This window comes from Gopherus flavomarginatus, chromosome 7, assembly GCF_025201925.1.
Source record: "Gopherus flavomarginatus isolate rGopFla2 chromosome 7, rGopFla2.mat.asm, whole genome shotgun sequence".
Taxonomy (NCBI): domain Eukaryota; kingdom Metazoa; phylum Chordata; order Testudines; family Testudinidae; genus Gopherus; species Gopherus flavomarginatus.
The window spans coordinates 13,689,736-13,707,448 of record NC_066623.1 but is presented as its reverse complement, the minus strand read 5'-3'; the positions used below and the strand labels follow the sequence as shown (position 1 = coordinate 13,707,448).

Below are 17,713 nucleotides of genomic sequence, written 5' to 3'. Positions count from 1 at the left end.
AGAATGCAACTATTTGCTCTCTGAACACTTTTCTAACACTAGATCTCCTAAAATCCCAACCCTAGTTTTTTTGACAGGGCAATGCCCTGCTAAGAGTCTATGAACACACAAACAACTTTCCTTCCCTTTTCCTGGGGAGGGGGAGCAGCAATGTCCCTGAAATAGGCTCCTCTTAGGATACAAATGCAACTGCTCCAGTGTCTATGACAAGTGACCAGGAATCACATCCATACCCCCATGCATGCAGATTTCTGACTGGGGACTCCCATGAGCATCCTCTGTCTGCCATTCCTGCATCGCAGCTGGACTTGCCTGCCTGCAGTGGGGTTAAGTGGGAGGGGTTTCTGCATTGGCCAATCCCACTCTCTCATCCCAGCCAGCCAAATGACTAACTGGTACAGAAATCTGCAGCAAGCAGGGTCACTGGCGTGGATGCAGCTATTTGACCCATAGCTAGGAGCTAATTTGTCACTTGAGAAGTTATATTTCTCTGTGTCAAAGGATAGCCACCTTCACCATTTATTCAGGGCTGAGATACAGTAGGTGAGTGCTATCGCACATCCATACACTGTGGGCCAACATACTACACTTCTGGGGCCCAGACTGCTCCGAGATCCTTCACACATTTAGCCTGCGATGGTGTTCCGGCACAGAGTATGTGATGTAACTAATGTTGTGTGTTGTGTAGTGAGATTGCCTTCCTCTTCTTGCTTTGTACCCAGCAGCCAGCAAGCTTTGGTGAAAGGAACAAAGTATATAAATCCTTCTTGCTGATATATTGGGTACCACAGTCAGCTCAGGGTACCCTCCACAGTCAGGACTCTCTCAGTACCTCCATTCTGGTACCTGCTGGAAACTGATTGCACCTTAAGTACATATGGAAAGCAGTTCAACTCTCAGTGCTCCATGTTTGGTTAACTTTACCAATTAGATTAATTCAAACAGCACAGCATGTTGGTAATTAAAGATTATTGTTTTTCTAGACTCTGCATCTTCTCTCATATTATTATGTTCAATAATCAACACTTCAGTAACTGCAAAGAGATGTGGAGGGAACAAAGCTGTTCCAATATTTTAAACTTACTGTAACACTAATGCAGTATTTAAAAGGTGGGGGCGGGGCAAGGTTCATTTTCTAATTTAAATCCATTTTTAAATGCAAATTAAGTCTATATTTGTCAGCTAACTGGAAGAATTTCAAGGAATGATTGTAAATAGTGAGGGATTTATTTTTGGAGGGGATGGTGAGAGGCCTGGATAAACTGCCATATTTTTTTTGTGTGTAAAGGATCCTAAACTGCTTGACAAAATGCCTCGATCTCCCAAGGGAGGAGGGGAAAAGACCTTTTATATACAGTACTACAGTAGAATTTCCTTCCTTCACCTAATGTTAGACAGACAGTTACACACAACTATTCTCACAAGAATTTGGCTGTGTTATATTCAATTTACACTTCGAATGAAAAATGCTATCCATTTCATAATTCAATTTTCATTGAGCGATAAACCCACCTGAGCCAGTTCAGAGCTGCTGAGGTGTCCGTCACTGTTTATATCCAAGTATTTAAAGATGTCTTCAACTAACAAGCGCTTCTGGGATGTTCTGTTCTCTACAGGGCTGCTCAGCTGGCTGTGGTGATGAGCTTGAAGGTCCAGGAGCATGCTTTTAAGACGGCTGTAGTCTGCCATTGTGCAAGTGTCACCTAAAAGATAAGACTGTATTACTGGACCATGTATTTTTACCTTGATCTGTGTAAAGGACTGAACTTCTAAATGGAAAAGGAAGGCACAATCAAAAACAGCCTGTCTGTGCAGATATTAGCTCTCAGATGCTATGCTTTAAGGAGATCCTATAGTCATTCCCTCTTGTAATAGCTAGCATTTTTAATAAATCCTACCTTCAAGGAAACTTTTAAACATGTTCCTGTACAGATTACAAAGCTTTGGTTAGCAGCTACATTACGCCTAATAATCTCCACCCATATTAAATTATATTCCTGCTATATATTCCTTAACAACACTTATAAAATAAATACAGACACCCAATGATAAGGAAAAATAAATTCTAGCAAGTCAGAGTTCACAGAGGTTTATGATCACAAATAAGGGCACTCTAGAGCCCTGTACCATGTGAAAGGTGGCATTGCCCTGACTAAAAACTGTAAGGCTTTTTGGCAAATGAGGCATGAAACACACAGTGACACTAAGTATTTTATCTCACTGGCAATGTGCTACAAAAAGAGAGAACCTTACATCCATCACAAGCTGATAAATTGGCCACCAGGAAAATAATAGAGGGTGACAACCTTAAAGACCTAAATACAGCTGGGGTTCATGGCACTGATTGTATCTATCACCTTGCGTGGGACTGAAGCAGAAAGTGGTTGTGCTAACCCCTGAGATACTATCCAATCCAGGGCCAGATTTTGCTTCCAGTAAAAATGGTGGCCTCAGTGCAATTATTCTGGAGTGACATTGGTGTATTTCAGCAAAGAATAAGACTCAATGTTTATGACCTAGAAAATTCCTACTGAGGCAGCAATGTAAAAGCGTGAAAGGCAGTTCTCCAACGACTTCCCTCTGTGTGAGCCTGGACAGCATCTTACTCTGATTTGAGGTTTATGCCTGAGGCTCTTACTCAGTTTAATTCTTGACATCAGCTTATAAAAAAAAAAATTTTTAATTTCAGGCCCATTATTGTCCTTTTTGGGGTCTGTTCTTAGCACAGGCAGGAATTGCTTAGGTAGATCTGGGGTATAGCAAGACAACAATAACCCAAATAAAATCTTCTGCTATAGAGAAGAGGCTCTTTCTGGGACAGATTTTCCATCCTCTTTGTTGCTGGATTGCATCTTTTGGTCGGTCACTTTGATGGGAGAATAAGACAGGAGGGAATCAGGAGCATTTCCCTCTGTCCCACTCCAATCAAAATTGGATTAATATTACAAGGTGGGAGGTATTTCTTTGACAGCAGACAAGTCCACTTACAATATTTTTTGGCACATCTGTGCTCAGAGCCTCTAAAAATACTATGATTCTAGTAGATGTAAGGCATACAGGCAGGACCTAGCTTCATTGCTTCAGGTGGCATTTTCTAATTAGCGTCCTAGCAAGATCCATGCTGAGACTAAAATCAACAAGATACTTTGGATGGTTCTTCCGCTTCTGTCAGCCCCCTACATTTTCTGAAGGCCTCTCTCCCCCCATGGATATAGATCACTCTAGAGTCTGTCATCAAAACTCCTGCAGTGACCAGAAGGACTGCTGGAGAGTGATGCAAAACATTCCCTCTCCTTTTTGTTATTGCCACAGAGGTCCTGGCCCTTTCTCCTTTTAATCTAGGAACAAGTGACTGAACTTTCACACTCCCTGTAGTGCTAATACTGGGTTGCCAATTTTCTCTTTTGTTATTTATATTTCTGTACTTTTTCCAACATCATGTCAATTGTTTCCCATTCCGAGTGAGGCACCCAGATCTCTGTTTCTTTCTGTCACATGTTTAGTTAAAGAAAAATCAGCTGCCTTACCCATTGTAATCACAGTTTTGCTATCCTGATACCTTTTTGGCTTTGTCTACTGCAATCATATTTTCCCCTTCATCTGAGAGTTGTTTTCTCTCCAGTGTTTCAGATAAATAGCACAAGTAGGTTTGATTCCAAATCTGTTTTTTTTTAAATGTATCTTATCAACATAGGTGGGCCATTTGGTGACACTGATACTGAGTTTGCCCAACAACTCTGTCCCTAAGGGTCATAATCAATTCCTCAATCATGCAGGGCAGGGTTTGCATGGTGTGAAGTCTGTGAAGCACAAATCCACATACTGGAAACCTGGTTTAAAGCCCACTAAAGCCAATGCGAGTCTTTCAGTGGACTTTGTATCTGATCCTAAATTAAGAAGATTGTTCCTCAATGAATGAAACAACTATACTATACATCTGTCCTCTGCACTCACTGAGGCAGAGGTCCTGGAGTAAAAGTACTAAAGGACTGTGTAACTAAATACTGTATCATAATGTACATAAGAGGGCAGAGTTAAGGTTGCATGGGAAATGTAAATGTTGGTGCTACCTAACATGAGTGCTTTGAATAGTTGAATATAATTTTTGTATGTAATCAATTATAACAACTCTTTATTCTTCTATAGTGCCTTTCATTTAGAGATATCAAACTGTTTAAACAAATATTCATTAATGAGCTTCGCAATGTCCTTGTGAGGCAGGTAAGTGTTCCCATTCTCATCTTACCATGGGGGCACACAGAAATTAAGGGACAGCTGCTGCACACATTGAACTTAACGAGCCTTTACCATTGACTCTCACCTAGCTAACAGGCTAAAAATAGTAGCGTAGCTGCAGTAGCATGGCCAGTGGCAGGCTGTACAACCCCCTGCCTGAGCCCCATAGGTATATGTACTTGGGACAGCTAACCCATCCTTCTGCTGCCTCTGCCACTGCAGCTATTTTTGGCACGCCAGCTCAATAAAAGTGTGTGCACACGAGCAGGGACTCACCCCCCTAGCTCATCATGGAGATGAAGCCCGACAGTGATTCAATAGCAAAACTCTTGAATCCCATCCCTGTGCTCGAACAATGCTTCTTTCCAATGTATTAATCTTAAAATTGATCAACTTTCTGGCCTAGACATAATCACCCTCAAATGACTTGGAATTTGGCAACAGATCATTGAGCCATTACATGCCTATTTGCAAAATTAATTTGCTGTGGCACAGTGCCATGAATGCTGTGAGTTGAGCCAAAAAGAGAGCACAGCTACGAATATAAAGAAAAGTTATAATAATGTGTCAATGCAATCAAATATATGAAATGTGAAAAGAATGGGCACATTGTACCAATGTGCCGTTCTTATAACAGGAGCTTGCTCTCAACATGTTGCCAGATGAAGCAGAGCAGACATTTACAGGGAATGAGTGTTTGAACACAAACACCATGGGGGCTGGCATATCTTGCCTTTGGAACACTTTGGAGCTAATTGGATGCTTCATTTGTTATATAAATACCACTGAACAATTAGACTCCTGAATAACTGGGTTGCTGGAAGGGATCTGCTGGGCAGAAAGCTCACTTCACAACCTCATCACCTATCAACACAATGCAATTTTTTACACTTCCGTATGCATTCTCTAGCCCAAAGAAGTCTCATCTGCTCAACCTGCTGCCATGGGCCATTAGAGCAAGTTTTTAAATTATGCTTGTGCCTACGCACACCCAGCAACCATCACACATCCACATGTTGTGTGAATTGCTGGGCAGGTATAAAAGTCAGAACTGCATGTGGGGCCAAGGTGTGGGTATGCACACATTTCCGTGGTGCACACGATTTTGTAAAGGGCTTTCTATCTGCCACCCACTCCTCCGTCAGGGTCCAAGCAGCCGCAGTTTTAAGTGGCATCCCATCACTATTTTTCCTGTAGATACTACAAGGAATTAGATGGAAACCTGACAATTCATCACACCTCACCTCATCCGTTGAAAAGCCCATCCTCGACAACATGGTGCTTGCATCCTAAAGTAAGATGTCCTACATAGATTTGAGCACATACAGGATTTGAAACTGTGGCCCTTAAATTGCAGCACAGATCAGTCCCAAAACACAAAACAAACCACAGTGGAGACCAGAGATGGACAAAGTCAGCAACAGCCACTAGCAGCAACTTCCAGAAAATTCTATTATATCCTATTACATGCATTTAGCATACTGTTGCTTTTACTTGCACTCCTGCTGCTGCTATGTCCAGTGTGGGGAACTATCCAGGAATGATCTGCCCTGAACTGTATTATGGTGTCATGCTACTGAATACAAACCAAAGAACTAATATTATTGAACATCATAGCTGCATTATCCTTTCCTCCAGTTTAAAAGAGCACAAACTGATCACTAGGATAAGAACAAACACCACCACTACCAGTGGCATTTATAATCACAATCAGTGAAATGAGTAGCAAACTGCACAATCATCGGGAAAAGGGGAAATTACAGCAATTTTAACTAAAGGAATTGGGGCAAATTCCTATCCTTACAAACAAAACTATGGCATTTTGCTATTGATACCTAAGAAACAGAACTGCATTTTTAAGGTCTTGCCCACTTATCTATTATTATTTCTTCTGTAATGAAGAATTTGGTATTACATTTTCATAGCTTATATCACCATTACAGGGCAAACTACTTCAGACCCCCCTATATTGCCTCTTGAGAACACCACTTTGGAGATAGGGTTAATTAAATTCACTCGTCTCTGGGCATGAATTGTGTGGTTCAGCCACTCTGGAATGGGATCTCTGGCTAGCCAGTGCGCCATTTCCCAACGGTATGAATGCAACAGGCCCTACTGGATTTGGCAATTGAGTTGCCAAGGTTCTAATCACACAAAACCACTCACCCTTGCCCTGCCCCCTTCCCTGAGGCCTGCTCCCGCTCACTCCATCCCTTCTTCTCTTCCTCTCCCCCACTCTCATTCACTTTCACTTGTCTGGGGGCAGGGGCGGCTCTAGACATTTCGCTGCCCCAAGCACAGCAGCATGCTGTGGGGGGCGCTCTGTCGGTCATCGGTCCCGCGGCTCCACACCTGCGGGAGGTCCACCGGCCGCGGGACCAGCGGACCCTCCGCAGGCATGCCATGGAAGGCTGCCTGCCTGCCGCCCTCCTGGCGACCAGCAGAGCGCCCCCCGCAGCATGCCGCCCCAAGCACACGCTTGGTGTGCTGGGGCCTGGAGCCGCCCCTGTCTGGGGGTAGGGATGCAGGAGGGGGTGAGATCACCAGCCAGGGGTGAAGGCTCTGGAGTGGGGCCATAAATTTGGGGTTATGGATACAGGTGACACAGACCCTGGCAGCAGCTTCACAATGAAGTATTATTTATTCATTCACCCAAAAGTACAAGGCATGCAGAGTGAAGGGGGAGAAGACATACTCATTGTTGTGCCCCTGAGGGCTGCCCATGGCAGCCCCTGTGGGTCCCCCTTTGCTGGCAGCAGGTCAGGCCACCTGGTGCTTTGTCTCTTCCTGTGAGTCAGCCCTCTGACCAGGTCGCTTATGGTCTCCTCCTTTCCAGGGTAATAAGTTCAACCAAAATCTAAAATATATTGAATTTATACCAGGCCTTCAAGCCTGGTCTTAGCTCAGTAATCCCTGCCCCTTTATTCCCAAGAGTTATACCTCCCTTTTTGGAGGGGTTGGTGAAACCCAGGCCCACCTTCTCCTCTGGGTTCCAGCCCAGAAACGCTGGGTTAAGCAGTTGAGCTCTGCTTCTTTTGATCCCTCGCTGCTCCCACCTTTGCCTGTTTGCAGGAGTCTTTCACAGAGCTATGCTCTCTCATCCTCTCTCTCTGGAGCTCTGTCTTCTCCTGCAGTTTCCTCCCAAGTCTGATGCAGAAGGGTTTCCCTCAGCCTCTCTGGCAGCCAAACCTCTCTGCCTGAATTGCAGTCTTTTATCTCAGCTTTTGTTAATCAGCCACTTAGGGTGTGTACAATTAAATACTGCAATTAAAAACCTGTGGCTGGCCCATGTCAGCTGACTCAGGCTCCCAGAGACAGGGCTGTTTAACTGCGGTGTAGACATCCGGGCTCCCGCCTGAGCTCTGGGATGCTCTCACCTTGTAGGGTCCCATCGCGCAGACTTCAGCCCGATCCCAGAAGTCTACATTGCAGTTAAACAGCCCCCAGCCCCACAAATTTGAGTCAGCTGGCATGGGCCACCTGCAGGTGACTCAATACAATGTAGATATACCCTGAGTTGCAGCTGGAGAAGTAGCTGATCCATCTGTTAATCCCTTCCTGGCTGGTGAAGTGAGGGGGGTCATTCCATTCCATCACAAAATGGTAAAAACAATAACCATGTATTGCATACTTTCCCTCACCTAACTCAAACATTTCTTGAAGGCTCTGGTACATTTAATCTAGCCCAGCCACGCCCATCTCTGGGTTGGGATAAGCAGACTCTCCTTCTCAAGGCATGTTCTCTGGCTTCTACCCTGGGCAGGGGGCACATAACCTTAGCCCTGGGCAGTGGGGCCTGGGCTTTGGCTTCAGACTTGCTGGGTCCAGGGCCAACATCAGCCGTGGTGACCCCATTAAAATGGGGTTGCGACCCACTTTGGAGTCCTGATCCTCAGTTTGAGAACCCCTGCTCTAATGGTTTATTATTGTTCTTTGATCCTAGGCATAACCTTAGGGAAAGTAAACAGTTCTTAGGCTGGATGGAGTCAGGTGTGGGGCTTCCCCAATAAACAGTTTTTCTATTGTTTCCTCAAGGATTCTTCTCTGTGTCATTGTTTTGCTTTTCCTGTCTGGTTGCTTTAACAGCCCAATTTAGTCTAACTCCACAGCCAGTAACCAGCATAAACAGAAACACAGAGGCATGCATCATATGGATGAAAAATGATGAAAAATGATACAGACATGTCCCGATTCTCCATTACAGATAAAGAAATGATAAAGAATGGTTATTAAAGCCCATGAGCAACATGAGGCTCCTATCCTCACATATAAGTACAACACCCGTTGTATTCCAGGGCAGTTCACATTAGTCTGTAGGAGTCGCTCTTAAGGATCTGAAGTTAGAACTGGACCCAAGGAGCTTGAAATATTTTATTAAAGTCAGAAGTCAGTTTGAAGCAAACAACCCCAAATGTTGTGGATTTTCTAAATCCAAACTTCAGTCCAGGTCCATTTTGCAAATGGCCCTCATCTTTATAATGCATCTGAGGAAGTGGGTATTCACCCACGAAAGCTCATGCTCCAAAACGTCTGTTAGTCTATAAGGTGCCACAGGATTCTTTGCTGCTTTTACTATAAAGTTTAGCTACTAACATGCCCCCCATTACTGCAGTATGTCAATGTCTCACAATCTTTAATGCATTTAGCCTCACTCCATCCCTGTGAGGTAGGGCAGTGCTATTATCTCCATTTTACAGACAGGAACTGACACAGAGAGAGATTAAGTGACTTGTCTAAGGTCACACAGACAGCATGTGGCTAAGCAGGGAGTTGAACCCCGGTCATCCTTTCTTTCTGATACTCTACATCCTAACATGTGGTGTATGACACAACTATGCAACGCCCTCATATACAACTCTTCTGCAAGCTCTTTGGATTCACGTCTCACTCTCTCAAGTCAATGGGGAAATGCAGACCTGGTGAAAGTCCACTGACATCAACAGAGTTGTGCCCACTTGTGCTAGTTTTGAATTTGGGAGAAAAAAATTCACAAAATACTTTTTGGCCACAAGTGCTTCTCAACCATGTTTTGCCATTTTCAGTCACTCGGCGCATTTGCAGAACATGTCAGGAGTATGCGCTGTCGCTGTTTTTTTATTATTTCTCCTCTCTTCACTGTTCCCAGGAAAAAGTTATTACTTCAGTAGGCTCTGCCAGTCCTGATTTCATGGCCTGTTTATTGAATCTAGTCAGGAGTTGCTCTGATCTTCATTTAGCTCTGCAAGAACATTAAGCAAAAAGCATCATTTTAGTCTGACCTTGCGATGGGGTATATAACCTGCACACTGGGATTGAAGAAGTTAAGGAGCAATGATGGCTCCACCCCAGAGGACTTGCAGAGCCTGTATCAGCAGCAGGAGGAGGAGTTAAAAAGAAAGCAGACAGCTCAGGAAAGGAGGGGGGGTGGTGGTGAGCAGATAGGATCAGGCAATGGCCTTATCAGGAGAGCTCATGTGTAAAGATACAGAGCGAATCTTTGCTGCAAGGAAGAGAGATCCACAAGCAGCAGCTGCCTCAGACAAGGAGCTAGCTTGTCCTTAAGAATTAAGGGGCCCTTCACTCTGTCTTTTCTTGAATTGTTTATGAGACTGTGACCATGCCCTGGCCTGGGAAAGTAAGTGGTAGGATATGACCAGGAAGGCAACCTTGGCTCAATCATAGGTGCTTGATATTGCAGCCACTCATAGGACCCTAGCTCAGAGCCTGATAGAGAACGTGGGCCACGTGGAGGCATCACCCTCCCCCGCTTGCCTTGAGATAAGAGGGATGAAGACATTGTAAGTGCTGAAGAAAGGGTGTAAGGCTTTTGGGGCTCCTGGGTGGGCTGGAAACTACTTTTGGGGGGCCCTTGGACTTCTGCACTTTGTTGGACTCTGTTACCCTGGAAAGGGGTGGACTTCAGCAGTAACTTGGACAGAGCGCTGAATCCTGTCTATTGCAAAAGAGACCACTACTGCACCAAAGCAACCACCAGCAGGGGATGCTGGAGATGGGGGAGACTTGTACCCCAAGGACCTAGCCATTAGGAAGTGCCACCAGTACACCCGCCCATCACAGACCTTAAATTCTTATCAAGCTTACTCCTGGTAAACATATTGTCACTGCCGACATCCTGAATGCTGAGGACAGTCAAATCACAAACTACAGTTCAGAAGGAACATTTTCACTCCACCCTCTGCTACAGTGTGCAGCTGTGAAAAACTGACACTTCTGAATTACTTATTTAAGTGTATCAATTATTTTTACCTTAAAAACTGACTCCTTTAAAATATGTGCTTGATTCAAAAAACTCCAGAAGATTTTGAACAACTTGGATTCAGATGTGAACTTTGCCACTGAGGACTACTTCAGTAATGGGCTGAACCAGAATAGCCTATGTGAGCACCTCTGAAATTTGTGACTCTGTCCTGCTTCTAAATATTACCTAACAGGAGAGCTTTGAAGCAATTCATACACTATATATGCATATACTACAACTATGGACTGACTGCTAAGACTGAAAGCTGTTTGGGGAGAAAAGTCAGTGGAACCAGCTTGATACTCAGACTCTCAAAAGGCACATGCATCACTAAATCAACTGAAAGTGTTAAGAAGAATTATTTAAGCATCAGTAATGGCTATAAATTATCCTTGCTTTAAGTCATTTCCCTGAGAGACATTCTGATTAAACAGTAAGTAAAGTGTACACGATTAGTTTTAGCATCACAGAAATGGAGAGAAAAGGAGAGGAGGAGAATGTAAATTCGGTCCCGATGGAGCATGCATAAGGGGCTAATTTTTAATACTACTACTGAACACAAGAGAAGAGGACAGGACAAAAGAAAAAGTTGATCAAACCATATGAGCCCCAAAGGAGAGCTTCAAATGCTTTGCTTTTTTTTCAGATACAGGAAGAGGGAACAAGACTGACTGAGTACTTTTCACTTTCTAAATTAACGTTGTGTTTGGAAAGCTACCAGATTGATAGCCAGATCAGAGCCTGAAATACTCCCATTATCCACTGAACAGGTACAGCAGTACCTCAGACTTCCCCCATGCCTTGTTTTCAGTCTGATTAGCTGAAATTTTGAAATGGATAGTCATTTTGAATAGGAAAACTGGAATTTTTCCTTTAAAAAATGTTGAAACAAAACCTTTGAACAGTTTTGAAAAAAAACTCTAAACTTTTTTTAGTCCAGAAATTCATTGAAACCCACCCTGTTCATAAACAGTTTCAGTCTCAGTGAACTGACATTTTTAAATGAAAAATTCCAGACCAATTCTAAATGGCAAGCACCTACAGGCTGCAGGAAGTCTGCTCACATTAGTTGATAGGGATATGCTCGCCTTTTATCAAAGAAGCTCACAAGAGAAAGGTGCTTCTGGCATCCCAAAACACCTCAATTCCCAGACAGTTGTGGTGGACTGTCGGCCTCTGGCCAGGAGCTTGTGACCTCTTCTCTGAAGCAAATCCTGTCATTGTTATCCAGGTCTTTGTGATCTCCAGTGCAATTCAAGACATGGAGTTTGAGTATAAAATCTTGCTTAGTTTAGGTATTGGCTACCTTAGCAATCATTTCTCTCTCATGAGAGCAGATAAGAACAGCTGAGGCACATCTGCTATCAGCCCCTAGGTTTGAACTTTGGCAGTCTGGAGTCAACAGTCTGGAGGTCAAGACCTCTTACACCTCTGTGATTTTGCTTCCCTGACAGCTTGTCAAAGAATTCATTGTTCATCTATTTGCTCAGGCTTCTGTTTGAACAGGTGGGAAACTGAGATGGTGTTGGCCTTGTTCACAATATGTTTCCTTGATATATTCGTACAATAAGCTAGAGACATAATGATGGGTACGTTATAAATTGTAAGATACATAAAAATAAAATCATAAACACATTTCACAAAGTCTCACAATATCCACAGTTTGTCTACACAGATAGTCACCAATTCAGTTCTGTCCTAAGGCCATGGTCCTGCAAAGACATTTGCATAAATCTACACACAAGTAGCTCCAAATACTTCAATCGTACTAGTTGTGTGTGGAAGGTTATATACATTCTTAATTCTTTGCAGGATTGGAGCCGAAGATGTGAAGGTGTAGGAGGGTTTAGAAAACCTGACCTCTGAGGAACAGTTAAGAAAATGGGGCATGTTTAGTCTTGAGAAAAGAAGACTTGCGGGGAGGGGCTTGATAACCGTCTTCAAATATGGTAAAGGCTGATATAAAGAGAACTATGATCAACTGTTCTCCATGTCTGCTGAAGGTAGGACAAGGAGCAATAGGTTTAATCTGCAAGAAGGGAGATTTAGATTTGATATTAGGAAAAACTTTCTACCTCTAAGAGTAGTTAAGCCCTGGAATAGGCTTTCAAGCGAGGTTGTGGAATCCCCATCCTTGGAAGTTTCTAAGAACAGGTTGAACAAACACCTCTCAGGGTGGTCTAGGTTTATTTGCCCTGCCTCAGCACAAAAGGTTCTACCTAATGACTTCTCAAGGTCCCTTCCAGCCCTACATTTCTATGACTTTATGGAAGACTTTGCGTCTTATTTATGGGGACTGTTTTTCAAGAGACCTGAGTACCCACAACCCTATCTAAAGTAAATGAGATCTACTAGCACTCAGCGCTTGTAAATATCTGACCTTTGTAATCTTCCACTATAGTAACTCATTCTCCCATACCCTCTATCCTTTCCATTTGTAAAGTCTAATTTGGCCTTGATGCTGCAGTCCCTTATATACATGACTAACTTCACGCACTGATAGTCCCATTGACCTCATGGGACTACACATCTGTATAAAGTCACGCACATGCCCGTTTGGAGGACCGGGGAGCTGTACTGTAACCTAATCAGAGCTATTTGTTTATAAGACACCATGTGTACCCATGGCACTGCATTATAAGGGGAGCTGGTAATAACTCCTATCTTTAGACTGCCTAACACTTTCCCTTATAAAGGATTCTTGAGTCTTTTTAGACTCACAGATTTTAAGGTCAGAAGCGACTATTGTGATCATCTAGTCTGAACTCCTGCACATTGCAGGCCACAGAACCTCATCCACTCCGGAAATAGACCCTTAACCTCTGCCTGAGTTACTGAAGTCCACAAATCACAGTGTAAAGACTTCAAGTTACAGAAAACTAGTTTACACTAGTTTAAACCTGCAAGTGAACTGTACTGCAGAAGAAGGTGAAAACCCCCAGGGTCTTGGCCAATCTGACCCAGGGAAAAATTCCTTCCCGAACCCAAATATGGCAATCTGTTAGAGCCTGAGCATGTGGGCAAGACCTGCCAGGTCTTGGGGGAGGAGGGAAATTTCTGTAGTAACTAGAGCCCTCCCCATCTAGTGTCCCATCTCCAGCAGTCGGGCATTTTTGTTACTGGCAATCGTCGATGAGCTACATGCCATTGTAGGTAGTTCCACCATATCATCCGGTCCATAAACTTATCAAGCTCAGTCTTGAAGCCAGTTAGGTTTTTTGCCCCCACTACTCCCCTTGGAAGGCTGTTTCAGAACTTTGCTCCTTTGATAAACTCTCACACTTGCATGCAGACCCTTGTTATTTAGCTGGGGAAGTGCCTTTTCCTTATCCCAAGAAATTCCATTCAGCTTTTGTTGTAAAAAATACTATTTTCCTTCTCTCACGTCCATTTCTCAAGACAACTTTGTTCATCCATATGCCAGAACAATAACTAAACACACCAACATTCTACAACTAGACACATGTCGCCATCCAAGCAGCAGCAGCAGCTGCAGAGATTGTGTTGGGAACACCTGGGAGCAACCAGAGCAGCTGGAGGAGGAGGAGGGCGGAAGGGAATTGGTGTCGGGTGCCCTCATTCCTAGACCTGTCACAGGATCCCACTGAGGGATGTCACATGGGGCAGGAATCAGGCTGGGCTCCCTGTCCCCAAATATTCCCCCTTGGTGCTTCCCAAACCCTGCACCTGGCCACAGCACCTCAGGCTCTTTCCCCCTTGTCTTTGAGGGAAGCATGTGGAGCTACCGCTTCCTTTCTAAGAGGCAGCTCAGCCAGGTTCCCACACAACCAAGTGCATGGCCCCAGAAACCCATCCCCCCGCAAATGCCAAATGGGGTTGGGGCTCCTTCAACCTTAATTCAGATCCCTTGTGCATTATGATGCTCTCTCTAAATATATGATCACGCACTACCTGTTCCCACAGAACTCTGACATTATTCAGCACGCAGTAGGAGGAGGCAGAATGAAGGCTGTATGGGCAACCATAAATCTGGGATTTTCTAATTTTTTACTTTGTAATCTAGGTTTTACTTTGTTACATAGGTTTTTTTAAAAAAAATACAAAAATAAATACACAATAATAAAACCATAATAAAAGATTCTATGTGCTCCAACTCAGGCTGACCGTAATCTTTATTTAAAAAAGTCATCTTCCTCATTTAGGCAAATTTTCTGTAGTATCCATATCACTTCTAAATATTGCTGCTCATAAAATGCAGAGGTAATGTCATTTGGTAGTAATTCTTTGCACAATACCTTAAGCCTTCCCCATGGATAGCTTGCATGTTTTTTCTTCTCATGGTACAAGATACCATGGAGGAAGAAGTGCCTTTGTTTCCCTTATACTGCTGGAGATCAGCCTGTTTATCTTCTGTGAGCTATGCATGCTGCTCACAAGGACCCTAAAAGAAATTGCTTATGACTTTCAAATAAATCCCATGCAAGGTGAATCCCCTCCTGTGAACTTTGGATAAAACCTTGGCATATTTGCCAAGTTCTAAGACTGGGATTTCTGGTGAAAGTTTAGCTAAACAATCTAAATACCTACTTATCCTCCAGGAACATTCTGAAATGACACTTCCACTCCCAATTCCAGCCTTCTCCCTGCAGCCTATGCTGACGTTGCATTACTTGGGATGACGCCAAAAGCGAGTCAACACACTGTAAAATTATCATAACATAGAGAAGTCTTTGATTTCTCTCTTCCTTTCCATGGGAGATCTCTGAAGAAACAAGTCATTTTTATCTATTTAAAGCACTCACAAAGTCTCTGATGCCTAGCCATCTTCAGAATTAGGAAAACCAAAAAAACAATAAAAAAACCTAAACAGAGTATTAAGCTCTGATTGCAAAAATGCTGCAAATAACACCTGTCACATTTACATGTTCTGTTCACTCAGAGCTATTCTGTTTTTTGCTCTGTTTTTGTAGCAGCTGCACAATTCATTCTGTTTATAACTTCTGCATGCTTTGGCAGATAAAATATTGATCAGTCTGCCAAGAAACATAGAGTGTGATTCTATTTTCATGTCAGAACTTGGTAATGAAGTACATTTATCAAGCCAATCCTCTCTGTGAAAGGTCAGTGGTGAATGTGGCTAAATTGGGATGACACCTCATTAATCTATCTTCCACAATAATTGCCCCCTTTTGAAAACTGTAGTCCAGGTTTCTCTGAATTGTAGCAGATTATTACAGTGGGATCCAAAACCAATCTTCAATTCATTTTTAAGCAAAGGCAGATAACAAGGGAACAACAACTTTGGTGACAAAACATCCCTCAAAGGAATGTTACTAAAATAAAAACAAGGAGGGAAATGGAAGGCTCTCTGTGATGGAAAAATTTAATCTTGCCGCTAAAATATTATTCTGCAAAGGGGATTATAATGAGGCGCTTTTGAGAAATTTCCATACAGCTTTAAATATGAAGAGTGATTTGATTCTTAGATTCCAAGGCCAGAAGGGACTCTGACCCTCTGTTATGACCTCCTGTATAACACAGGCCATAGAACATCCCAAAAATAACTCCTAGAGCAGATCTTTTAAAAGAACATCCAATCCTGATTTTGAAATTCCCAGTGATGGAGAATCCACCATGACCCCTGATAAATCAGCCCAATGGTTAATTAACTTCACTATTACTTGCAGTCTGAAATTGTCTAGCTTCTGCTTCCAGACTCGATGTTATACTTTCTCCGCTAGACTGAAGAGCCCAGTACCAAATATTTGTTCCCCTATAGGTACTTATGTAATGAAGTCACCCCTTAACCTCCTTGTTAAGCTGAACAAATTGAGCTCCTTGAGTCTACCACTATATAGCAAGTTTTCTAATCCTTTAATTGATGGCTAACCCTCTGAACCCTCAGCTCTTCTCTGAATCCTTTTATCAACACCTTTTCTGAATTGTGGACATCAGCATTGGACACTGTATTCCAGCAGTAGTCACACCAGTGCCAAACACTAAGGTAAATAACTGTTCTATTCTTACGCAAGATTTCTGTTTATGCATCCAAGGATCTCATGAGCTCTTTTGGCCACAGCATCACACTGGGAGCTCATGTCCAGGTGATTATCCATCAGAACTCCCCCAATCTTTTTCAGAATCACTGCTGTCACAGTTCAGGGCAACTGCACATGTATCTGCCCTCAGTGGTCATGCAAGGGCATCCACTTTCAGGCTTTCAGCTCTCCAGGTGTTGCCTTTCTGAGAGGAGACCCATGTCTCGCTCCCTTCTGTCTGGGGTATTTCCAGGCTGCACGGGTCCCTGCCTTCACTGTGTTTTTCTCAGCACAGACTGGCTACCAAAAGAGACCTGCTTTCTCTTCACAGATGGTTAACAGTGGTAATTGCTACAGCAGGGATCGGCAACCTTTGGCACGCCGCCCGCCGGGGTAAGCCATCTGGCAGGCTGGGCCGGTTTGTTTACCTGCCGCATTCGCAGGTTCAGCTGATCGCAGCTCCCACTGGCCACGGTTTGCTGCTCCAGCCAATGGCGGCTGCGGGAAGTGGGGCAGGCCGAAGGATGTGCTGCAGTGGATGGTTTCAAAGATCCAAGCAATGCCACAATAACACATACACGATTCCATTATAATGTTCCCAGAAGCATTCATTTAATTGTATTAAAACACATATTGTTTGCTTGCACCCAGCTAACCAAGTGATCCAGATTGATCTGTATTCGTGACCCAACCTCATTATTTACTACTCTCCCAATCTTTGTGTCACCTGCAAACTTCATCAGTGATGATTTTATGTCTTCTTCCAGGTCTTTGATACAAATGTTAAATAGCATAGGACCAAGAACTGATCCCCATTGGACCCCACTGGAAACCCACCTGCTCGATGATGATTCACCTTTACAATTACATTTTGAGATCTATTGGCTAGCCAGTTTTTAATCCATTTATTGTATGCCATGTTAATGTTATATCTTTCTTGTTTTTTAATCAAAATGTCAAGTGAGTTCCAAAATGACCCATGAGCCGCTCCAATGCTTAACTTGAACTTAGTGGGCTTACTCACAATCTGTGAATTTAAGCATGTGCATAAGTATTTACAGGATCAGTTCCCTAAATTAGTACAGGTTGCTGGATCCATTCTAATTTTTATCCACAGAAATAAGATATCCATTATAAATAGTTGCCAGAACAGGACGCCAACAAAGTCAATGGCAACATTTTCAGTCTTGTCAAGATCCCAACTAAGAAAGTGAAAAGGTGCCTGATGATTCAATTAAGA

At 43.3% G+C, this 17,713-nt stretch overlaps 1 protein-coding gene across 1 annotated transcript in view; it reads right to left on the bottom strand.

Moving 5' to 3' along the window:
* FSTL4 (follistatin like 4) overlaps positions 1-17,713 on the bottom strand; it is a 728,839-nt gene that overhangs the window by 209,766 nt on the left and 501,360 nt on the right. The window contains 1 exon segment of the mRNA XM_050962627.1: positions 1,513-1,703. Coding sequence (XP_050818584.1) covers positions 1,513-1,703 — 191 coding nt within the window.